The sequence below is a fragment of the Leptopilina heterotoma genome, unplaced genomic scaffold, assembly GCF_015476425.1.
Source record: "Leptopilina heterotoma isolate Lh14 unplaced genomic scaffold, ASM1547642v1 Lhet_103, whole genome shotgun sequence".
NCBI lineage: Eukaryota > Metazoa > Arthropoda > Insecta > Hymenoptera > Figitidae > Leptopilina > Leptopilina heterotoma.
In genome coordinates, this window is record NW_025110818.1 from 1407965 (window position 1) to 1426384 (window position 18420).

The window sequence follows — 18420 nt, forward strand, 5'->3', positions numbered from 1 at the left end:
ACTAAAAAAATGCAATTATATTAGCTAGGAAATTAGTAAAGTAAGTAGTTTTAAGCAGAAAAAAATATTTTTATTCATCAAGAGGATTCATCATCCGGAGTCAACTTCAATATTTAAGGGGTAAGTCAAAAAATATTTTATTATCCTTTATTCCATCCTACACCCAGACTGTCACGCGCCCAAAACAAAACCATAGTGGAGGTGCTGTCACATACGTTGTTCCGCTACAGTCCCAAAGGTCTCCAGTGTAGAAGAAAAATTTCTCTCTTAGTAGAAAAAAGTAGTGATAGAAACAAGTAACTTTTCTACCTTTCCGATTTTTCTGTCCCCTCTCTTTCCTACTATCTTTCTCCATGGAGAATTAAAGTTCTCTGTTGGTTGGAGGAGTAGTAGGAAATGGTAGGGATAGAAAAGGAGGAAGTTGGCGACTTCTCTCTCTCCCTAGGGAGAAAAAGAAGTCGTTTCCCAACTGGGAGAGTTTGACGACTTTCTCTTCCACTTGGGATAAATCTCCCACTTTGGAGAAACCAAAGTCGTCCTCGAGGAGATAGTTTCCGACTTCGATCTCCTCGAGTAGGGAAGTTGGAAATGACCGAGTCTTTCCACTTCTCAGTAGAAGTCGAAGTCAAGGAGAGGAGCACCACAACTTCTCTTCCTTGAGAAAGAAAAAGAGAAGGGTTTACATCAATTTTTTTACATCTCTAGAGGTCGGTATTTCACAGTGACCTTCTTACCCGTTCGACTTCTTCTGGAATTGAGAAAGTCGCCATCCCCTTTCTGAGGACGACTTCTGACTTTTCTCTCTTCCTACTCAAGGAGAGTGAAGTCGACAACTTCTCTCCTTGAGGACGACTTCGTTTCTCAGGTGGGGAGAGAAAGTCGTCAAACTCTCCCCTGGGAAAGGTAAGGGGAGGAGGTAATTCTCAAGTCCTTCAATAGGAAGTCTTTGAAGGACTGAGTTGGTGGAAAGACTTTCTTTCGGACAGAAAGGCTTGTTGCAAGTCTTTTCCACCAAAAGGAAGGGAGGAGAACTGATAGGCTCTTCCATTGGTCAACAGAGACTAGTCGGTCCCCCCAGGGAAAGAGACGACACTTGATCTTACTCCCAAAGAGAAACTTCTACTTCGGGAGAAGAAGTTTCCCTCTACTCCCTAGAGAGTAAGAGAAGCCCGTTTTCCCTAGGGGAGACTGAGTCCCTCCAAAGGAGAGGTGACATCAGCTCTACCAGGTAGATAGAGAAGTCGGTCCCCCAGGGAAAGAAGACGACACTTTGCCTTATTCGCCAGGAGTAAAGTAATTTCTACTAATTTAGATATTGCCCCACTGTCCAGAGAATAAGTAAAATCCGTTTTCCCTAGGGGAGACTTAAAAGACAGAAAGACAGAAAAAATAAGAAGACATGTAAAAAAAAAGATAGAAGAAAAAAGATAGTTGAGAGAAGCAGGTAACCCAGCCGTTCACCAAAGAGACAGTGAACGACTGAGTTGGAAAAACTAGTCGGTCCTCCAGGGAAAGAAAACGACATTTTCGTCTTATTCGACAGGAATAAGTCAATTTCTACTACTGGTGGGAGAAACTGTCCTATTCTCCAGAGAATAAGCAAAATGCGTTTTCCCTAGAGGAGACTGAAGTGAAAAAATACAAAGAGAAAGAAATTTGTGTTAATAAATTTACTTTGAAATTTGAGTTAGATATTTTTTAAAAAATATTTTTTCTCAGTAGCAACTATTCATCAGAGAAGTAACTGATTTGAAAGCGAAAAGTCAGTCTCTAATTCAAACTAGTAAAAATTTTCGTATTATAATTAAAATTTAAAATTGAATTGAATATTACTTAGTAGTGAAGAAAGAGGGAACAGATGAATAGTGAAGAAACAAGAATAATTTGATCACTCACTCAGATAATTGTAGAAAAATCCATCACCAAAGAGATAACGTCACTGCAAAAAAAAATTGTTAATTGTACAAGACTGAAAAATATTGTTTACGAAAAAGGGCAAAAATTGCAATTAATTATAAGTGAAATAAATAAAAATGCGTACTCGAAAAATTTATGTACAAATAAATTGAATATGAAATTTAATAAAAATCAATAATTGGAATAATCTGTGTTTTGAATTATTGGAAAAATATTTTTAATTTTTAAATACTACATGAAGAAAATTTTCACCTGCAACAGCGATAAGTTTTTCTAATTTAATAAAAGTCTCAAATTAAATTAACTAAACTATTGCCAATGTAATAAAATTTGTAGCTTTTCCAGCTGAAGATTTTTTTCTTGTATGAATTCTATTATTTTACGAATTTTGAACTTTAATTATTATTTTAAATATTTAATTCTAGTACTACCTACTATTTTAATTGCTACAAGTTTCATATTTTTAATTTTATTATTTTTACGAATTTTTTGATGAATTGTTTGTCTTGAAATATTTTTGATATTTTTTGATAATTGACAAAATTATTTTGCTAATTAATGCTAATTAATTAAAATGACAATTTTAATAAATAAATAATTAAACTATAATTACTTCTGTTATTTTTTTGTAATAAATTTCAAATATAAATTTACATAAATTTCAAAACAAATTCTCCAACAATGGCAAGGGTCATCGTCAACTCTTTTGTTTACAATAAGGGATTAAAATTTCTCCAAGTCTGAGTTATTGCAAAAATGTAACACAGTAATTGAAATTAACAATTTTTAAATTTTCTAATAATTTTCCATTAAAATATTTGTTACAAAAAATTCAATCTACTAAAACAGTTGAAAATTTGAAAGAATACATTTTTATTTTTAATTCTTACTAAATTTTTTTAAACTAATTTTTAATGTTAACAATTTTTATTTTCAAGTTTTACTAATTTTTAATGATAACCATTTTTATTTTTATTTCTTACAAATTCTTTTTTGACTTTTTCTAATTTTTTACGTTTACTACCCTATTTTTATAACACAAATTTCTTTCCCATATAAATATTTATTTAAACAATTATTTGACATTTATTTTTTTATAGATTTTTAAATATTAATTTCCAATAAATTTTATTTGGTTACAAGAAATTAATATATTAATATTCACATGGGGAGAAGAACAATTTTTATAATACTGTTTTTTTAATGAAAAATGTTTTTAATTTAACCTTCCGTTGAGAAATATAGAAATTCATATAGAAATGTAACATCTGTATTACTAAATTTGAAAAAAGGAATTTAAATTTAATTTTGAATGTCATGAAGAGAAAAAATTAATTATTAAATTAAAAACAGCATTTTGTTTTGGTCATTAATAAATTAATAAAAATTAAATTGAAAAATTTTGTATCCATCAAAGGAAAATTGAATATTATATATTTGAATTAATTTTACTTTTAAAGGAAAAATGTAGTATTTTTCGACTTACCCCTTAAGTTCGGTGAAGAAAGTTGGAATAGATTTGACGTCGAGTGGTGAATCCTCTTGAATTTGAATAAATCCTCTTGTAAAATGAATTCTTTTTGCTTAAAACTATTTACTTATACTTGCTAAGTTCCTAGTTAATATAAATGCATTTTTTTGGTTTTAAAATCCCTAGCTAAATAATTTACAGTAGAAAATTCATTCGATCATTTTACAAAAAAAAAATTATTCTAAATTTAACAAATATTTGTAACACTCGACGAAAAAAATCCTAATACAATAAAAGCTAAACAATAAATCAGATTTCGAAGATTTATCAACAGTTCTGATATCTTGAGTTTCGTTCCACTTCTGTCTTCTCACCAAACGAGTTAAAAAACAATTTTTCTGTAAAAAAAATATAACTTTTATTAAAATTAATTTCTACATCCAAAGTCCATTTGTTAAAAAAAGTTATTTCTTTGTATAAAAAAATGTTTTATTTTTTTAAAATTTAAATTAAATATTTCTTACAAATAATGATTTATTAAAACCGACTACATATTTAATTTAAGGAAGTAATGTCAATAAATAATTTAGAGATTTAATTATTAATTGGTAATTCATAAATAATAAAATTGGTAATTAGTAATAAAAAATCCAAAATCTTCTCATTGTTTATGAGAATGTAAAAATTACTATTTAATTTATGTATAAAAGTACGTTATCTCAATAAATAATTTATTATTAAAATATCGAAAATAATTATTAAATAAGGTGAACAAAAACATAAATAATCCATTAATTAAAAAATTAAAAGAAACATTAAATAAAAAAAACTTTTTTGTATTTTTTTGGTACTTACGAGTCATCAAGAATGACATTAATTCCTTATTTCACTTTGACATTATTAGAATTATTAGAAATTAAAAAAAGTTAATAAAATCCAAATATTAAGGAAATAAAACTTTTCATTTGACTAGTTACACCATCAAAGAAGGTCAATGAACTGAGATGCTATAGGAAACTCGCTGAGGTAGAAGGCGAAAACTGTTCACCAAGGAAGGAAGAGAGGGGGAAAGGGTACAATTTTAATTTCGTACTTTTATTGTCGTTGACGATAAGAAAGACAAGGATGGACAGAAAACATCAAATTCTCAACAATGCCGAGGGTCGTAAAATTTCTTGTTTGCAAAAAGGGATTAACTTTATACCCTCTAATTCTGAGTTACTGAAAGAAAATTTAACTAAATTTTCAAATATTTAATGATTTTCAAAATTTTCAATAATTTTCTACTGCAAAACTTCAATAAAATTTTTCGAATAAAATTAATCAATAAAAAATACAATTTTATATATTTTATTTAAGTAAATAATTTTCCTTACTTCCATTTTTATTTATTAATTAATAATAATCGTATTTAAAATTTTTTAAATACTACTTTTTTATTTTGTTGTTTAATTTATTATTATTAGGTATTATTGAAATTACAGAATTTTTAATTTTCAAATATGAATTTTTAAATAATTTCACATTCAAACTTTTGAAAATTCAATTAATAACTAATTTACGAATTAATTATTCATGCTTATTAATTTCAAAAATTTTAATAAACTTCTTCGCAAGAATTCAATTATTTTTTTAAATAGTAAAATCTTTGCAAAAATTCAATTATATTCAAAAAAATTTCACGAAAGAATTCAATTTTTTTTCTTAATTCGTTATAAAATCTTTGAAATAATTCAATTATTTTCTAAAAAATTTCAGGAAAGAATTAAATTTTTTCTTAATTTGTTATAAAATTTTTCAAAAGAATTCAATTATTTTCTAAAATTTTAATAAATCTTACAAAATTATTATTAAATATTATTAGGTAAAGAAACTTCATTACTTTCAAAAAATTCAAAGAAATTCTTGAAAAACAATTTAATTAGAATTTAAAATTTTTTTTTACAAAATTCTTCGCGAGAATTCAATTATTTTTCTAAATAATAGAATTTTTGCAAGGAATTGAATTATTATAAAATTTTTTGATAAAATTCATTGCAAAAATTCGATGATTTTCAAAACATTAATTTTAAAATTGAAAATATTTAAAATGAAAAATTATTAAAAAAGTTAAGAAACAAAGAAGCAAACAACAATACTAACTACGAAATTAAAAAAAAAATTGAATAGTCAATAAAAAATAAATGTTTACATGAAATTTAAATTATAATTTTACTTCTATTTCATTTATTAATTAATAATAATCATACTTGCAATTTTTTAATTCTCACTTTTTATTTTTAATTTTTACATAAGTTTCGTATTTTTTAATAATTTCATTTTAAAAATTTGCTTTTTTTTATAAAATAAATATTTATTAGGAAATACTACTATTATTTTTTTTGAAATAAAATTAGAAATTTAATTTTCTAGTAAAACAAAGCAATTTCAAAACAAGTTCTCTAACAATTCAAGGAAGGATAAGAGGGGGAAAAGACTCGATTTTAATTTTGTACGTTCATTGTCATTGAGGAAAAGAAAGACAAGGAAAGAAAATATCAAATACTCTAACAATACCGAGGGTCATAAAATTTCTTGTTTACAAAAAGGGTTTAAGTTTTTCTTTCAATTCAAAATTATTGAAAAGTCCACAAAATAATTTAATATTTACTATTTAAAATTTTTCGAAAATTTTCTGTAATTTTCTATTAAAAAATTTAAAAAAAAAACTATTTAAATACTCAATAAAAAATAAAATAAAATTTTACATGAGAATTTAATAATTATTTTTACTTATTTCTATTTTCGTTAATTAATTAACTTTAATAATTTTATTAATATTAATAATTAATAATGTTTAAATATTTTTAATTATTTAAACTAAATAAAAGTACAAAATAAAAGTTAAAATATATTTTTAATACATTTACTAATTTTTTTCTGAAATAAATATTTATTTATAAAAAATATTAAATGAAAAAATTAAATATTCTCGAAAATGTATTATTTATTATAAAATATTATTGATTTATTATATTCTCAATTTTGAAATTTAAATTTCTCGTTAAACACCAACTTCAAAACTAATTCTCTAACAATGCCTAAGGTCATAAACTTTCTTGTTTACAATAAGGAATTAACGTTTCTCTCTGCTTCTGAATTATTGAAAAGTCCTCAACTTTTATTAAAAATAATAATTTCTAAAATTTTTATTTAAAAAAAAAAAATTTTTTTGAAAAATAGAAAATATAAATTTGAAAAATTGTGTAAATTTTAACATAAAAATTAGTAGAAATTTTAATATTTTCCTTGTTTGCATTTTATTTTTGAACTTTTACTTTCTTCTAGTTGTAATTCTTTCGATTTTGGATTTTTTTCTTTTCTTTTTATTAGCGAAAGAAAATAATTATCTAAATTTATAAAAGTACTTTTCAATTTTTAGAACAATGTGTTGAAATTTTGTATGAAAAATGTATTAAAAATTCTAATTTTTAAATGAACTTCAACAAAAAAATTAAAAATTATAAATTTTATTTCTATTTTTAATATTTTTTAAGTTCAATTCGTCACACGTGGTGCCAGGAAAATTTTTCTTTTTCTCGAAAACGTTTTATCAAGAAAAAAGAAATTCATTCAAAATATCGAAAATTAATTTAAAATTTAAATTTTGCCCGAAAGTTACAAAAATTCTAATTTTTATTACCTATTATATTTTAAAATAATAAGTTTGAAAAACGATTTTTAGATTTAAATAAAACATTTTTCCGAGTGTACAAAATTTTAATATTGATATTTTTTTGACTTACCCTTTTAAATTTTGTATTTCCTCTTGTTATCGTCTAAATATCACTTGAGAAATCACTTCAAATCATTTTAACTTTCAAAAAACCGCTTACATATTTTGCTATCGTTCTGTCTAATAAAATAAAAATTTTAAACAATTTGTTAAAAATTCCTAGCTCGACTCATGCTATTCTCAATAATTTTTATCAAAACAAAAAATAATTTTTATCAAAAAATTGTTATCGAATAACATTTTAATCTAATGAAAGCTGAGCGCCTAATGAGGTTTCGAAGATTTCCGGGCAAGTCCGGTGTCCTATCATTTTCTGTCTCCATTTCTCTTCCGATCGCTCACGAAGGACTTCGGTGTCTCGACCCGGCACGAACCAACAGCGCAGATTACAAAAAAAAATTATTTCAATTTTATTTGAATTGTAAATTTTATTATATTATTATTAATAATTATTATTCGTGTTGCATTCGAGAATCCCTTTTTTCATAAAAGAAAAAAGACAGAACTTACGTATTTATTTCTTTCCCACGAGTTTCTCGTTTTTTCGATTAATTTTAATCGATTTCCATTTCGAATGCATCACTAATTGAATATATTCTTGATTTATTCAATTTCTTACTATATAATTATTTTGGAATCCAATTATAATCGAATTAGCTAGTTATTTTGGAATATTTAATTTTTTATAAAAATATAATTTTTTTTGAAATTCAATTATAATTGAATCAGACAATTGTTTTGAAATTCAATTATAATTGAATCAGATAATTATTTTGGAATTGAATTAAAAATGAAAATTAATAAAAAATGTCTTTAAGTTATAATTATAAAATTATTAATTCTTGAGAAGTTGAAAATTAAATATTAATAAAAACAATACTTAAAATCAATTGCAATTGAATAATTTAATTACATTAAAATTATTGCCGAATCTAAAATAATGGAATATATTTTATTTTTTTATTTTATTATTATTTGCTGTTTATATTATTTTTTCTATTTATTTTCTATTTTAAAAATACAATTTTAATAATTAATAATAATAATTATTATTTAATTAATACTAAATTGAAAGTATTCAAAAAGCAATTGAAATTCCAAAATAAATAAAATTCGAATAGACTGAATAACAATGAAAATAGAAAAAAAAATTTTTTTTTAAATAAATGAATGGAAAAAAATTGGAAAGCAAAATAAATTTTCTTATTAACACAAAAAAATGGCACTCACCCTCAACGATATCCTTTGCCTTTGGGCCACATGTGACTTGTACTCTCGGTTGTGCTCTGCCTCGTCTCCAGTATTAGATTGCCTTCGCTGAAATAAAAATTCAAGTAAATTTCAAGAGTATGACTAATCTTTAAGGAGAAAAATCGCTTTAACTTTCATCGTCTATCAGAACGGAACGGGCGGACACTTGAATAATATGTAACGTTATAAGGGAAAAGATATCAAAATTAATTCATCTTTTTTCTTCAGCACTCTCCTTTTTTTTTCTTAAACTACAAATAATTGGACGACACGTGACTTGCTTTCAGAATTTCTTAATTACTGACTTCGCAATCGATAATTAATTTTAAAAAAGTAGCTTTCAAACTAAAAAAAAGTAGTAAAAAAGTGGCTATCGAAAAATTTAACTTGACGGTAAAAAAAAACACATTTTAGGCACTTCGCAAAACTGACAAAAATTCCATTTTATATTTTATTTTCCTGACTTTTTCCTAATTTTCATCAAAAACATATTTACTTCTTTCTTAACCTACTGCTAATAAATTGAATTCCTGCAACGAATTTTATTATTCATGAAAAAGTTTAAATATTTATAAAAATAATTTAATTTTTGCGAAGAATTTAATAAAATTTTTTAAATATTTGATTTTTTACGACTAATTTTATGCAAATTCTAATTTAAATAATTGAATTCCTGAGAAATTTTTATTATTTATGAAAAGAATTGAATTCTTGCGAAGATTTAAAAAAAAAAAAATTTCAATAATTTTCCATTAAAATTTTTCACAATAATAATTGAATGTCTGTGTGGTAATTTATTAAATTTTTTTTTGAAAATAATTGAATTCCTAAAAAACATTTTATTATTTATGAAAATAATTGAATTCTTGCGAACGATTTTATTAGAATTTTTTTAAATAATTGAATTTCTAGAAGAAATTTATTACTTTTAAAAATAATTGAATTCTTATGATAAATATTGTTATTTATGAAAATAATTGAATTTCACAAAGAATTATATTAAAATGCCTCAAAATAATTGAATTTTCGAGAATAATTTTTTTTATTTATCGACATAATTGAATTTTTGGGAAGAATTTTATTAAAATCTAAAAGAATAATTGAATTATTTCAAAAAAATGTAATTAAAACTGTATTTAAAATAATTGATTGTTTTCGAAATAAATAATTAATATTTTTGAGAAATTAAAATCTAATTTTTAAGAATAATTACTTTTTTTGATCAATATTCCTGTAAAATTGTATTAAACATAATTGAAATCCTGCGATGAATTTTATCATTTATGAAAATAATTGAAAAGATGCTAAGAATTTTATTAAAATTTTCAAAAATAATTGAATTTCTGAGAAGAATTTTATTATTTATGAAAATAATTGAATTATCGCGAAAAATTATATTTAAAATGGTTAAAAAGAATTGAATTTTTGTGAACCATTTTGTAACTTTTGAAAATGATTGAATTCTTCATAAGAATTTTATAAACATTGTTTTAAATAATTAATTTTTTCGAAATATAATAAATATTATGAAAATTTTATTTGAAATAATTGAATTCTTGTGGAAAATTTTATTTGTGAAAATAATTGAATTTTTCTATTAATTACTTTAAAATAGTATTAAAAATAATTGAAATTCTTTGATGAATTTTATTATTTATAAAAATAATTGAATTTTTGCTTAGCATTTTATTAAAAAATTTCTAAAAAATTGAATTTCCATGAAAAATGTTATTATTAGTAAAAGTATTTGAATTATTGTGAAGAATTGTATTTTTTGAAAATACTATTCTAAATTAATTGAATTTCTGTGAAAATGTTATTATTTATGAAAACAATTGAATTTTATAATTTTTTTAAAATAATTGAATTCTTTTGCGAAATTTTTTGAAAATATTAGATATTGAATATTTGATACAGAAATAAATATTTAATTCAAATAAATAAAGTATAAATAAATAGTAAATAAATATTTAAACCGTTAATTTCAGTATACATAATTTTTTATTTCATAAAGAGACAAGTTATCGTTTATTTGAATAAATCAAATCTTTTTCATACTCCAATTATAATAATTAATTACATTACTTAAGAAGTAATTAAACTGTCAAAATCCAATTTTAGATTGTAGATCTCTTGCCACGACAAAATAGAATTTTTTTTTATTTTTTCTCTACTTTGCACTTTCTTTTTTTGATAGTTGAATAAAAATTTCCAACACTGAATAAAAGGAGAAAAAAAGAGTTGAAGTAATTGTCGATTGAAATACCTCTTTTTTTCCGTGCCTAAAAGCCCAACGTGATTCTATTTTCGCCGTTGACCTTATTGCAGACTGAAATAGGCGCGCTATGCATTCGCACAAGTTACCGGAGCATAAGTTTACCAGATGCTGAGAATGGATCTTTCATTTCTTAAGAAGTAATGTGGAAAGTGCGCTTTAAAAAGGAGGAAAAAAAAGTAATCGAAGTTTCTCGCAATATCTACAAATTCTATTTTATGTCTCGAGAACATGGAATACTAAATGGAAAAAGAATTTCAATTTAGTGGCACTATAAGGCCATAAAGGAAAAATGTTTCCTAATGGAATCGCGAATTAGTTTATTTCTATTTACTGCGTGTTTAATTATTCGCAGAAATGAATTTCAAATTCAACGCGAAATATTTACGTTAAGTTAAAGTATTTAAATATTAAATTCAAAATTATTTTCATCATTTCAAGTTAATTATTATTTTCCAGAATTTTTAACTAAAAATCATCTTTAAATGAATCATTTTTAATTTTTTTAACTAACAATTTTAAGTTTTTATTTTCTAAAAGTTCTCTGAACAAAATAACAAAAAAAATAAATTAAATACGAAAAAAAATTAACTTCAAAAAAAGAGAAGAACTTAATTAAACACAAAAAATTAAAAATAAAAGTAAATTTCACTACGAAAAATATTTAATCAACAGTAAATTAATTATAGAAGAAAAATTAAATATAAAAAAAATAATAATATACTAAAAATAGAAGAAGGTAAATTTAATTAAAATGTAAAAGAAAAAAAAAAAGAATCAATGGCACAGAAGTAAAGTCAGTTGAGAGAATGAATATTGTAAAATTATTGAAATAAACTCTCGATTATCTCGAGCCGGTTATTGCGAAGAATGCAGTTAAGAGAAATATTATGATAGGAAGGATGACTGTAATGATTTTCCAGTCTGACCTCATCTTCGGGGTTTACGAGCATTCCAGCTACTGGTGTTAGGGACCTTTGAACACTTGGGTAAAATGTATAACGCTCAAGATGAATTCCGCGAGATTTATCACTTGTCTGTTTTATTTCGACAGACTGCAAACAAACGTTTATTTTTTCGCCATCACTTTTTTACTAAATTTTATAGCTTTCTCTCTCTCTCTCTCTCTCTCTCTCTCTCTCTCTCTCTCTCTCTCTCTCTTTCTTTCTTTCTTTTTTTCTCTTTCTTTTTTCTTTCCCTGACTTTTCCAGGTTTTCCAGGTTAAAAAACGGAATTTTTCCAGGTTTTTAAAACTATATTTATTTTTACCAAATTAAATAACTAATAAATTTTTATAAATAAATATATAATCAAGATTATTTTTCCAACGGAATTAAAATTTTCAAAATATTCAAATTCAAATCTTTATAAAACCATGAAGAAATCGAGCAATCCGAGTCTTCGACTCGGAATGATCGATTTCTTCATGTTTTATAATAAATTAAAGATGACAGAATCATTATTTTATACCTATTAATAAGAATATAATTACTGTAAATTTTTCAAAATTATTTTCATCATTTCAATTCAATTATTATTTCCTAGAATTTCCAAATAAATTCTTCTTTAAAGCAATTATTTTTAATAATTTTTCAAAAAGTTCTTTGAGAATTTTCAAATCCATTTGTTTACAATTTAATTTTACGAAATTTTGATTATTCGGAAATTCTTCAATTAAATAATATATATATTAGAAAATAAACACTTCAAATAATAAAATTAAAAAAAAATTAGTTCTATAAAATTAATAATTAAAATTATGAAACCTTTTGAAAATGTAACTATTTCTAAAAATTCACGCTATAAGGCTTTTAATATTCAATTATTATATAAAATTTTGACTGAAATTCTTTTTTTAAATCAAATTATTATTAGAAAATTCTACGAGACTTTAATTATTTAAATACGAAAATAAATAATATTTATTAATGTTTCTCAAAAAATTGAATTTTAATAAAGAATTTTATTAAAAAAATTTTTTAATATTAAATTCTTTCCACGAATTTTAAAGCTACTTTTAAGAATAATTTCATTTTTCTATAAATTCGATTAAAATTGTATTAAAAATAATTGAATCCTGTAAAAAATTTGATTTTTCTTAAATACTTGAATTATTGCAAATAAATTTGTAAAAAAATTTGTAAAGAATTGAATTTCTGTAAAATTTTTATTATTTATGACAGTTTATGAAAATAATTAAACGTTAGCGTAGAATTTTAATACTTTTGAAAATAATTGAATTTCTGCAATCATTTGTAACTTCTCCAAAATTCAATTTGTTTTAGTGTTTTTAACTAAAATTCTTCTACAAATCCATTATTTTTAATAACTATAGTTAAATATATATTAAAAAGTTTAACTAATTTCAACAGAATTGAAATTTTTTGCAAATTCTATTTTTAATAATTGAATTCTTGTGAAATTTTTATTATTTTAGAAAATAATTGAATATTCGTGTAGAAAAAACTATTGAATTAAGAAAAATTTTTGAAAATAATTGAAATTTTGCCATGATTTTCATTAAAATCTTTGAAAATAATTGAATTCTTGTGATGAATGCTACTATTTTTGAAAATAATTGAACTTTTGCCAAGAAATTATTGAAATTTGTGAATATTATTGAATTTCTAAACAGAATTTTATTATTTATAAAGATATAATTAAAATTTTTTCGAGAATTTACAAAATTTTTTGAAACAGAATTGAATTTCTGCAATCAACTGTAACTTCTCTAAAATTCAATTTTTTCGAGTGTTTTAAACTAAAATTTTTCTATAAATCCATATTATTTTTAATAATTAATTTAATATATTTTAAAAAATTTAATTAATTTCAGAAGAATTTGAATTATTAAAATTTTTCAAAAATTTAAGTTCTTTAAAATTTCTAATGAAATTTATTGAAAATTAAAATTTTATAAAATTTCAAATTAAATCCCTTTCAAGTTCATTTATTTATGAATATTGTAAACGCAACTCTTTTAAAATTCGATTAATTTTGAAATATTGAAGACAAATTATTTATTAAATAATTTTTGAGTTATAATTTTATTGAGTTTAGAGAGAAAATTTTCCAAATGATTTCGATTTTAATTTTGATCAAAAAAAGAAAAACTCACCTCAAGGGTTGTAAGAGATTCGAGAGATAGGGGACGAGTGTGAGGCACTTCTCCAGGAAAAACACTGTCATGCGAAACTGAAAGTTGTCCGGCTCCTCCTCGAAATTTCGTGAAGGAATCATCCTCACCATTTCTTCTGAGAAAGACACTGAAAACGTCAATTTACAACATTTTAGTATTTATTCACTATTTTCTACTCGAGCAATATGTTCATTCCGACTATTCACAAGCAAAGTACAGAAAAAATTCGATACTGATTATTTTTCTTTTGGAATTACAGTCTTTTATTTAAATTCAAAAATATTCAATTAAAATACGAAAATTATCTTTAATATTATTACAATATTACAATATTTTTAAAAGCTTTTATTCTTACCGTACTTTTTAATTTTTTATTCTTATAGTACTTTTTAATATTTTCTATTGTCAAATTTTTTCAATATTTTTTTGTTCCAATAACATTCACTATTTTCTATTGTTAGAATTTTTTCATTTTTTTTCATACAGTAATTTTTAATATTTTCTATTGTTACAATATTTTTTTTTTTTTTTTTTATATGAAAAATGTTTTGAAGTGAAAAAAGTTGTTATTTTTTTCTTTTTTTTTATTTGAAAAAATTTCTATTTTTGTTTAAGTATCTAAAAACTATAAGCAACTTTTTGAATTTAATTTCAAAAGACAGTAAAACCAAGTACACAATTTACCAACTAGACGAATTAAAATACCAAAGAAAAAAATACACTTTAATTGACGAAATAAAACGAGTAAAAAAATAAAAAGCAACTTTTACACAAACACGTGAACTCGAAAAGACAGCACCAAAAGTACCATTTAAATCAAGGGACATTAAAATATTTATAATTGTAAGAAGAAAAATTTACCAGCAATAATGCAATAATGAATAATGAAAAAAAGCTTTCACTGAGACTAATTAGCCTTTACATTAACATTCTCGGATTTCATAGCCTCGCTTATATGGACACGATTTCACTATACATACATATAAATATATAAAATGGTATAATACACAAAAATGACGACGTTAAAAATTGAAATATCGTTCATTAAAAGAAAAAAAAATTCTTTTTTTGAATGAGATTTATATGTATATATTTACTGTTTGAAAGTATTCTCAGACTTCAATGACAAGACTATTCCGTATTTATCTGGCCAGCCAATTTGTTCTATACTGAAAGAAAATTTTGAATAATGATCTCTAAACACTCGTTAATTATTATATAAATGTAAGGAGGAGTAAAAGCGATTTTTTCTTCAGGGACGAAAAGCGAAATTTATTTTTTGTCGTTCATTATTTTTTTGATAAAAATTCTAGAAAAAAAACTCAAAAGCTCTCGCGCTCAAAAAGTGTTTATTTCTTTTTCGCAAAAATTTATTTATCTCTTCGATTTCTTTTTTTTTAATTAAAATTATTTAACACTACTATTTACTTTCTTTTTTTAAGTAAAATTATTTTCTTCTCCTACTTATTTTCTTCTTTCTAACTAAAATTATTTCCCTCTCCTATTTGTTTTCTTCTTTTAATTAAAATATTAATAATAATTATTTTTCGACATCAATTAAAATTTTTAACAATTTTAAAATCAATCAATATTTTTAAATACTGTAACTTTTTCTAGAATTTTAAACTAAAATTCATCTTTAAATCAATTATTTTTAATAATTTTTTAAAGAGTATGAAAAATTCAGATTTTCAAAAATTTTTAAGTTGAAACATTTTCGAAATTCAATTATTTCTAAATATTCACGCTATAATGCTTTTAATGCTCAACTAAAATCTAAAATTTTAAATGAACTTCATGTTTAAATTAATTTTTATTAGAAAATTCTACGAGAATTGAATTATTTAAATACGAAAATAAACAATTTATTGAATAATTGAATGTTTCTTAAAATTCAATTCCCATAAAGAATCGTTATCAATGAATTATCAAATAATTGAATTCTCTCAACGAATTTTCATAAAATTTTTAAGAATAATTACAGTTTTTGAGGAATTTGATACAAATTTTATTAAAAATAATTTATTTATAAATTTATTATTATAAATTAATTTATAAAAATAATTGAATTCCTAAAAAGAATTTTATTATTTAGGAAAATATTTAAATTCTTCTAAGACAATTTAATTTAAATAATTAAATTTCCGTGAGAAATTAAAATTATTTTTAAAAATAATTGAATTCTTTCAAAGAATTTAAAAAAAAAATTTTAAATAAAGAATTCTTTTGAAAACTGTTATTAAAATAGCAGAAATTGAAAATAATTAAATTTTCAATTTCTGAATGTAATTGAACTAACGTAAGAAATTTAATTTTTGTGAAAATAATTGAATTCTCGCTAAAAATTTTATTTATTTGTAAAAATAATTGAACTCTTGAGAAGATTTTTATAAAAATTCCTAAATAATTGAATTCTTTTGAACAATTTTATAAAAATTCCTGAATAATTGAATTCTTTTGAAAAATTTTATTAAAATAGTAGAAATTGAATATAATTAAATTTTGAATTTCTGAAAAGAATTGAATTCTCGTGAAAAATTTCATTTTGTGAAAAGAATTGAATTCCCTTAAAAAATGTTATATATTTGAGAAAATAATTATTTAATTCTTGAGAAGATTTTTATAAAAATTTTAAAATAATTGAATTCTTTTGGAACATTTTATTAAAATAGTAAAAATTGAAAATAATTAAATTTTGAATTTCTTAAATAATTAAATTAACGTAAAAAATTTAATTTTTGTGAAAATAATTGAATTCCCCAAAAAAATTCTATTTATTTGTAAAAATAATTGAATTCTTAAGAAGATTTTTATAAAAATTCCTAAATAATTGAATTCTTTTGAACAATTTTATAAAAATTCCTGAATAATTGAATTCTTTTGAAAAATTTTATTAAAACAGTAGAAATTGAATATAATTAAATTTTGAATTTCTGAAAATAATTATTGAATTCTCGTGAAAAATTTCATTTTGTGAAAGGAATTGAATTCCCGTGAAAATTTTTATTTATTTGTAAAAATAATTAAATTCTTCAAAAGATTTTTATGAAAATTTTTAAATAATTGAATTCTTTTGGAACATTTTATTAAAATAATAGAAATTGAAAGTATTTCTGAAAATAATTGAATTCTAGATAGATAAGTTTTTATAAACATTTTTAAATAGTTGAATTCTTTTGAAAAATTTTATTAAAATAATAGAAATTGAAAGTATTTCTGAAAATAATTGAATTCTAGATAGATAAGTTTTTATAAACATTTTTAAATAGTTGAATTCTTTTAAAAAATTTTATTAAAATAGTAGAAATGGAAATATTTCTGAAAATAATTAAATGCCCGAGAAAAATTTTATTTATTTGTAAAAATAATTGAATTTTTGAGAAGACTTTTATAAAAATTCCTAAATAATTGAATTTCTTTGAAAAATTTTATTCAATTTATACTAAAAAAAAATAAAAAAAAGAAACAATAACTGTGAACTTTAAAAAATAAATTCTCAGCATGAAATGAAGTCATAATTATTATAATATAAAAGAAAAACAAATTTCGCGAAGCAATTGAAGAAGAATTGCAAAAGAAGTTAATGACTCTGTAACATTTTTCATTTTTAATCTAAAATTAAAGACCCCTATATATAATTACAATGAGTCGAGGATTTTTCTTTTTTTTAAAACCACAGTATATATATAAATGGTTTAAAAATGTTAATTGTTTGTTCTCGACTACATTGTATCGCATTTTATAATATACACTACAATGTGAAGAAAAAAAAACATCAAATGTCTTTACCTTTCTCTGTCGCAGGAATCCGTGAGAAGTTCACTAGCACTTCGACTACGTGCTTCTTCTGTTCGCCCTCCAGGATGTCGCAAAGTGACTTCCTCACGATCGCGAGCCAGTAAATCACCATCAGTTAGGCCGGAAGTGAGACGAGAATCCGCCGCTCCACGGCTTTTTCTCCTAAATATCCTTCGTAGTCCTCGCAAAGGATGAAATCGTCTCTTCTTTGGTTCTATAAAAAGAAAGAAATAATAATTTAATAAATAACAGTAGTAATTATTTACTATTATAAAATTACCACTAGCGAGGAAGTCAATGGCGCCATCTGTCAATTAATTCCAACGCGGGCTTTTTCAAATTTTAAAACTTATTTTTTCGTTTTTAAACAAATTAATTTAATAATAATAATAATTTAATAATAGTATTATTATTATTAAATTATAACAAGAAATAGTAATAAATACAATTCTAAAAATAGTAATTATTTGCTGTCATAAAATTACCACTAGCGAGAAAGTTAATAGCGCCCTCTGACAATTAATTCCAACGCGGGCTTTTTCAAATCTTAAAATTTACATTTTTGTTTTTTAGAAACTAATTTCATAAACAGGGTTACCACAAACATTTAATTTTGTTTTTCCCTGATTTACTGACAAAATTTTGACTTTTTCCCTGATCCTAAAGAATATTTTGATTCACTAAGAATTATTACATACTTAAAAAATTTTCAAAAATTTTTAAGAATTTCAAGAATTTTTAACTAAAATTCTTCTTTAAATCAATTATTTTTAATCATTTCTGAAAAAGTTCTA

At 22.5% G+C, this 18420-nt stretch overlaps 1 protein-coding gene and 1 long non-coding RNA gene across 5 annotated transcripts in view; both read right to left on the reverse strand.

Annotated features, from left to right (window-relative positions):
* The window catches only part of LOC122501330 (dentin sialophosphoprotein-like), a 172580-nt gene that overhangs the window by 67708 nt on the left and 86452 nt on the right, over positions 1-18420 (reverse strand). For 2 of the 3 annotated variants that reach the window (XM_043610729.1, XM_043610712.1), the window contains exons 5-8: positions 17618-17840; positions 14926-14997; positions 13808-13955; positions 8394-8480 (exon numbers count right to left, since the gene is read on the reverse strand). In XM_043610729.1, the coding sequence (XP_043466664.1) occupies positions 8394-8480; positions 13808-13955; positions 14926-14997; positions 17618-17840 (530 nt within the window). The remainder of the gene's footprint in view (positions 1-8393; positions 8481-13807; positions 13956-14925; positions 14998-17617; positions 17841-18420) is intronic. The other variant, XM_043610721.1, reaches the window with a different exon arrangement.
* On the reverse strand, positions 136-7428 carry LOC122501381. Of its 2 annotated transcripts, none has more exons than XR_006301565.1 (4): positions 7174-7428; positions 3404-3786; positions 1897-1939; positions 136-266 (listed from the first exon to the last, which is right to left on the reverse strand). It is a non-coding gene; the product is annotated as an uncharacterized LOC122501381 (long non-coding RNA). The 2 variants fall into 2 exon arrangements; XR_006301564.1 differs by lacking the exon at positions 7174-7428 and adding an exon at positions 4244-4395.